General features: G+C 50.4%; 1 protein-coding gene across 3 annotated transcripts in view; it reads right to left on the bottom strand.

Moving 5' to 3' along the window:
- Positions 1 to 7,500, bottom strand: part of LOC119596802 (flippase kinase 1-like) — a 71,378-nt gene that overhangs the window by 2,104 nt on the left and 61,774 nt on the right. The window contains exons 2-5 of one of the 3 annotated variants that reach the window (XM_037946129.1): positions 1,999 to 2,085; positions 986 to 1,333; positions 485 to 856; positions 127 to 375 (exon numbers count right to left, since the gene is read on the bottom strand). In XM_037946129.1, coding sequence (XP_037802057.1) covers positions 127 to 375; positions 485 to 856; positions 986 to 1,333; positions 1,999 to 2,085 — 1,056 coding nt within the window. Of the gene's footprint in view, positions 1 to 126; positions 376 to 484; positions 857 to 985; positions 1,334 to 1,872; positions 2,086 to 7,500 lie in introns of all 3 variants that reach the window. The other 2 variants (XM_037946128.1, XM_037946130.1) reach the window with 2 other exon arrangements.

Raw genomic sequence — 7,500 nt, 5'->3', positions numbered from 1 at the left:
TGCAAAGAGAGGAGAATTTTAACTATACATACAACTGCACAAGTAGAAAGATTGGATTATGTCTTTGGCAAGGGTCACATATTCAAGATAGTTCAGAACAATGGAAAAGCAGCAGGCAATACATACCACCGTGGGCACGAATGGAGGCTTGACCTTGCGTTGTAAAAGATCATCCCATATAACATTACGGAAGAACTGCTGTTTCTTAACATCTTCTGCATCTTTCTCACTAGCTCCTAGGCGTCTGTCTGGGTGCTTGCGGAGTAGTTTACGCATGATAGCCACGGCCTCGATGGAGAGGAACCGTGGATACCTCACTTCATCGTTTACAATGCTATCAAAGACTTCTTCTTCGTCGTCACCGGGGAACGGAGACTGCAAGGAAATAGATAAACATGAATCTCCATTCACCTGATCACTAAACACACATTTCGCAAAGGCAAATCCTAATTCAAACCAGCACTGAACCTAAGCGGCGACTCACCTCCCCAACCAGCATCTCGAAGATGAGGACGCCCAGACCCCACCAATCGACGGCGCGAGTGTACGAGGTCTCGGTGAGCACCTCGGGCGCCAGGAACTCGGGCGTGCCGCAGAAGGTGCCGGTCCGGTCGCCGTAGCCCATGCCTTCCTTGCACAGCCCGAAGTCGGCGATCTTGACGTACCCCTCCGTGTCCAAGAGGAGATTGTCTAGCTTGAGATCACGGTAGATGATCTTGTTGTCATGGAGATACTGCAGGCCGAGGACGACGCAGGCGGCGTAGAACACGGCGCGGGGCTCGTCGAACACGTCGGCGTGGATGTGCATCATGAGGTCGCCACCAGCAGCATACTCCATAACAAAACACACGTGACTCTGCAAAGCAAATCGAGTAAGGTAAAGTCCATTCGTACTTGACAGTTTGTTAAACAGCATAAATGGATATAAGTCAATAATGTTTTTTATAAGACTGGGGGGGAGGCGCTTTAAAAACATGACACTCACCTCAGTTTGGAAGCATGCGAAGAGGTTAACGAGGAAGGGATGCCTGACGGAGTTGGCCACCTCGAAGATGCGCTTCTCGGCCAGGAGGCTCTCCACTTCGTCGCGAGCGATGATGTCGCCCTTCTTGAGAGCCTTGATGGCGAAGTATTCGCCCGTGTTCTTGTACTGACCCAGTATGACCTTGCCGAAGTGACCTCGGCCCAGTACGGAGATAAGACGGAACTGGTCCATGCCCATGGAGCCATACTGGGAGTTGCGGTAGGTCTCGTACGCCGAGTCCCGGTCGCGGTCGAACCGGGACAGCGGCAGTCGTCGCGTCCGGACCTCGTCCACATCACGACCGCCAACCTGCAATGTCAATGAGGGGTTAGTCTCTCTGCCGAGGGCCCGCGCGCGCCTTTCCTGTCTCAGGATGTCACTTTCGATTTGTATCACAGATATCGGGGAGGGTATTCCAAGTTCAAAAGATTCAGAGAGTTGAAAGGGAAAACAAATCAGAGAATGAATCAAGCGTTAATGTTAAGAGATTACATGAGAGCATCAATCAAGAGCAAGTGGTCGACTCGAGACAGGTTAAGGGTGATATCATACAGTGCTACAGACTAAAGAGTCCAGGGAAATGCCAAACCATGCCAGAAGAACCAAGTTTCAAGGTGTCAGGTTAGGGATTACGGGTTAGGGGCAGACAAGTCTTTACCGTAAGGTGAGAGAGAAAACAGGGAGAGCCTTACGCCAGAACAAAAGTTAGTTTCGAGAACAGAGATGATTAGTTACAGTTTACTGCTGGTTACATCGAAGGGAGGAAGTCCAGACAAACGAGACTGTTAGGGCTCGGCGCCCCCCTGCCGGCGGCGCGGGGGGCCAGCAAGAGTTTAGGTGTAGTGTACCTGGTCGTCTGGCAGGTGGACATGGTAGGAGGGCGGGGAGGACGAGCGGGTACGAGAGCAGGAGCGGGTGCTTCCCTCCGCAAGGTCCTCCACCTCCTCCTCCTCCTCTACCTCTTCGATACTGACCTGGCCCTCGACAGGGGCCGCGGGAGCGACCACGCCGAGATCGACCGCGTCCCCTTCGTGCAGGAAGTTGAACTCGTTCAGCGCATTCTGAACACCAAGGAATAACAGAGTGAGAAGACAGGAAGAAAATGTTCTACTCTTTCTATAAGACTTTACCCTCTACTCTGTCAACAAAATGCAGGATCTAAGTGCAATACTAGTTTGTGGTATGAGAAAATAAATAGAATAAAACTACAATATAAAATATAATTAACTGTGTGCAGATGACTCCGTTAATTGTACAAAATGGTGTGAAGTCGCTAGGACGTACATGACATGCACAGATGCAGTTAACTTTGGCCGAGTGATAAACCATCTAAATATAGGCAGCTCTGAACATTGGTCTTTCCTATCATCAGGCCACTGGGGGCGCCCGCCGACCGCCCTCCGCGCCGCACAAGCGAGCCATTTACCTGTAGGAGGTTCTGCCACGTCTCGGGCTTCAGAACCGTTTTGAGCAGGTGGACGAACGCCTGCAGGTTCAGGTTGAGCGTCGACACGCCCTTAATGTCTAGCACGGCTTTGATCAGGGACAGGACGCTGGCCTTCTCCCTCTCCTCCCGCTCCTGCCGACTAGCCACCAAGTCAGCCACCATCGCGATCAGCCGACTCTTCGAAACACTTCACTCTCGAAAAGTTCACAGAAACAAGGTCCTTGCTACACCAACGTCTAGTGTACGGAGGCAAATCACAAGTAAATTCTCAGGGAGTCAAGATACACTCAGGTCTGCTGAGATGCTAACTGACGTTGGCTGGACGCGTCCCAGCTTATATGTGGCCGATCGCTCGTTATCGGCGGCGAGATACGGCCGTATGACGATAGCTGTGCCCCCCCCCTCCTTCGCACTCAGAGCGATTCTAACTAATTACCCCTAATGACGAAGGGAGGCCCTTGCACAACGTGTAACTGAATGGAGGCGGCGGCTGCCATCTCAAACATTACACAAACAATTTCAAAGACATGCACACATTTCTAAACATAAACATCAGCTGAAAAGCGACGGCAGCTCTCGGATCGCTTTACAACGCGGTGTGGCATTCAGCGCTATCTTTAACACAGGAACCTGGATTAGCCCGTGACCTAAAATGGGAGCCGAGATTAACCCTACATACGGTTTTATCTAGATGTTAATGCCAATGGTTTGATTAAGGCCAATATTTTATCACATTTGGTATTTCTCTGTTTTTCTATACTGTTTTCCAGACCAGCCATCTTATTCAACTGGAAAAATATAAAGAAAATTCAACCCTCCTAATATACCCCACCGTATCAAAACAAATAGCAAGGGTATCGAATTCTATATGAAAAGGTCATGGTCTAAATCGCCTTTGAAATGTCATCACTCGAAAGACCAAACCATAGCCAGGTAAAACCCAGCGCCCTGTCCCGTTCATCCCCACGTAAACCTTTCAGAGCCTGAACCTGAGCAGATCACGTGATCACTAATGACGAGGAGCCTTTCGTAACGCTTCTCCAACCCCTCTTTCCCTCACACACACACACACACACACACACACACACACACACACACACACACACACACACACACACACACACACACACACACACACGCACACGCACACGCACACGCACACGCACACGCACACGCACACGCACACACGCACAAAAAAAGCGAGGATATCCGCACGTCCTCTGTCCCATCCCGCTAACTAAGGCTCGCTCCAAAGTGCAAGGTCCTCGAGGCCATTTTTCGCAGCGGCTGCTATCGGGGCGAATCACCGTCGAAAGCAGAGTGGCGATTGGGCCACGAGGCACAGGCACGCATATCTCCCTTGCCAACCGAAAAATACATTTTCTTACGTCAGTTAACAAACTTAATGGCACTTGCATTCGTCAGGTTTCCTTTATCACATGATATGGAATCACGTGCTTTTACAACATTAACCCCGGATAAGGGCGTTTTCAAAACTTTCGCTCTCACTAACACGAAATAAAACACACAACAAAAACCTCCCCCCCCCCCACACACCTCCACCATAAAAAATAAATAAAAGAAAAGAAATTACCAAGACCACAAGTCCTTTTTCCCTTTCCCAAAACGCGATCGCCCACAGCCTCCCCGATCACGTCCCGCCGAGGAAGAGGAGGAGGATCAGGTGCCCCCACAGCCTTTCTTTCCAGGTGTCCTTCTCCCTCCCGCCGCCACGCAAACACTGGCCCACTCAGCTGTTCGTAGGACCTTCTCCCGGGAACAATGAACCCCGCCGAGGACGCGGTTGCCTTTCCCTCCCCGCCCCTCCCGAACCCCTTGCTCGGGCCCACAGCCCTCAATGCAGCTCTACATGTCGACTTTATTATCCAATTAATTACCTTCTCTTTAAAAAAATACATCACAAACAATTTCCCAAAGAAAACGTACACATAAACAAGCAAAATCGCATGAACAGATAGAAAAAGTCCCGCCCCATACGACACCCCGCAGCAAGGTCCGACATGGGACGCGGCGCTTCCTCAAGCAGCCGGGAAATTGGGAGGCTGGAGGACAGGCAATCAGAGGAGGTGAGTGACGGGGATGAAGGGGGGGGGGGGCAGTACGCAGGTGAGGGAGGAAGGGGGGGGGGGGAAGCACGTGATCAAATAGGTCCTGTCACGTGATAGGCCTATGGGTCCCGTGTGTCTGTCTCCCTGTCTGAAGGCGTGTCCACAGCGCGGCTGCCGACGCTGCCTCGCACACACGGGCGGAGGCTGACCCGTTCTGACCGTCTCTCAATGCATTTTATTTTCAGTTCTCTATGTTCCTTTATTTCTTTCAATATATCTCTATTTCTTTTCTTCCACCTTTTTCTCTTGCATTCCACCCTGTCTATCTCCCCCCCCATTTCTTTTTAAAAATTAGCGTTCTTTCTTTGCTTGGGTTATTCAAGCACTCCTCGCGAAACAAACAGATACATTCGAGAGATGAAGAATACAACAGTAAAGCATAAAAACAAAAAGTTGGGTGCCATGTTAATCAATTTCTCCCATTTAAAGACGGTAAGAAACACGTGCACACGCACAGGAAACTCAACAGATATATTGATACCGAGAATAAACAATTAAATACTTTGAGTCATGAACTGCTCACTGCGCAATAAAATAGATAATTTGCACTATTATCAACATTCCCTTGAGATATGCCACCTCAAGGTGGATACGGCTTTAAAAGGAAAATGTGCGAAAGAAAACTCCCGTGGGTGCTTGCGTACTAGTGTGTGTGTGTGTGTGTGTGTGTGTGTGTGTGTGTGTGTGTGTGTGTGTGTGTGTGTGTGTGTGTGTGTGTGTGTGTGTGTGTGTGTGTGTGTGTGTGAGTGCGCGCGCGTGCGTGATTGTGCCAGTGTGGGGGTCGGGGGGTCGGACGTGCGTATAAGTGCGTGCGTGAGTACAGCATATTAGGTAGCGGGGTATGCGCATCAGTTCCTGCCCGGTTGTTGCTAAGCACACGGCCTGTTAAAATGCAGAGCCGCTGGCCTGCACGTCCCAGCCAAGATAAGGCGCCAATTACGCGAACCCGGGGCCAAGCTCTTTCTCCGTGCCAGGCAAAGGCGCATGATCGGCCCAGCGCCTATGGAGTGGACACCTCATGACTCCTGAGCAACTTCATGAGGTCACACGGAGGGGCAGCGTTTAAAGAGGCGACAGTGAGATATGATATGCTAAAAGATAAAAATAAATATATAAATCTACGGCTTTCAGATAATGCCTGGGGACGATGGTGGGTCAATCGGTCAGCGAGGAACCCTTATAATATAGGGGAGGCAGAGTGGAAGGGGTGGGGGGTTGGGGGAGCGGAAGGGATGGAGGTAAGGAAGAAAGGGAGATAGAAACAAAGGGATGAATGGGAGAGAGGGGGAGAAGGTGTGCGAGAAGGAGGGAGGGAGGGGGGGTGAGAGATATTGCAAGCCTGTAATGCACATCATGAACTGATCAATTGACTATCGTCAAGGTTATCAGTGCTTGTGGTGTAATCCAAGTATCTTATCCTCGACCCGCTGCCGCATAATCATGTAATTGTTAATGTTGCTAGCGGGAAAGCGTTGGGAGAATCGTGCTCAACTGCATGGCGCACGAAAAAATAAAAAGGCAGGAAGGAGGGGGGAGAGGCAGAGAGAGAGAGAGAGAGGCAGAGAGAGAGAGAGAGAGAGAGAGAGAGAGAGAGAGAGAGAGAGAGAGAGAGAGAGAGAGAGAGAGAGAGAGAGAGAGAGAGAGAGAGAGAGAGAGAGAGAGAGAGAGAGAGAGAGAGAGAGAGAGAGAGAGAGAGAGAGAGAGAGAGGGGAGGGGAGGTGCGAGAGAAAGTGAGAGAATGAACCCAAAAATGAAAGGAAACGAGGAAAGCCTCCCAACAGAAAAACGAGAAATGGCTGCGACGAGGGCTATGGGGGGGGGGGACGAGAGAACGTGTCAGGTCAGCAAAGGTTATCACCGGGCAAAAGTTTATCAGCGGGCTACTGTGAGCGCTTATCTCGAGTAATCACCGATCAATGAGTGACACTTGGAGCCCTTCTGCAGCCTCCCACGTACGCATTCCTTCGCCAAAGCACGCACGCACACAGTGATACGTGTGCTTGCAGGCAGATGCACAAAGAAATATGTGGAAAGGAGGACACAATTCTACAGCAACTTTGTCTCTCCTTCATTTCACTCTCGGCTTTTCCAGTTTCACTATTTCCCTTTTCCGTCTATCCTTTCTCCCATCTTTCTCTGGTTTCTCTCAATCTCTCCGTCTCTCTAGTTCTCTCTCTTTCCCCCCCCCTTCCCTCCCTCCCTCCCTTTCCCACCAATTACTCCATTTTCCTCCTCCTCGCGACGAACAACGCCCATTATCATTTGTCTCCTTCTCTCGCTCATAAAAATAACTCAAGTTCACCTTCACGATCGCACTGAAACACTCTAGGGCACCGATAAAGCCAGGCGGAGGTGGAGGAACCAGGTGCCCCAAGTGCCTGCTCTACCTCGGACGCCCTCTCGTCCTTCGCCTTCTGCAGGAGGACGGGGAGGAGGAGGCAGGGCGTCCATAACCTCTAAAGCCAGTGGGCGAAATGCTGGCGCTGAACCTCAACTAAAATCGAAGTCGAGAGGAGGGGGTGGGGTGTCTTGTCAATAATCTAAAAAAAGCGTGGGCAGTTCGAAGTTTTCAATGGCCGTTACCATTGTTTTAGCATTTTAATATTGTTTCTCATAAATTAGTAGTAGTTGCTGCATTTTCATTATCATCGTTATCATTATGATTATCATTCCAACAAAATAGCATCGCTATCACAATCGCAAATCATAATCACAGCAATCACCAACATGATAATCATCATCGTAGTACCATGGCTGCGCCTCTATAAGCTAAAGTGAGCAAACTAAAATAAATCCCCCTCCCCCCAACACCGCCCGCAGCAAGCGCTCGCCTCCAGCTGCACGTGTTCCGCCCATGATGGCCCAGCCGGCCGCCAGATACGGCCTCCTCTTCGAGTCCG

The sequence above is a fragment of the Penaeus monodon genome, chromosome 38 (genome assembly GCF_015228065.2).
Source record: "Penaeus monodon isolate SGIC_2016 chromosome 38, NSTDA_Pmon_1, whole genome shotgun sequence".
Lineage (NCBI taxonomy): Eukaryota > Metazoa > Arthropoda > Malacostraca > Decapoda > Penaeidae > Penaeus > Penaeus monodon.
Note: the sequence above shows the minus strand (reverse complement) of the source record. Positions and strands in the feature narration are given on the sequence as shown.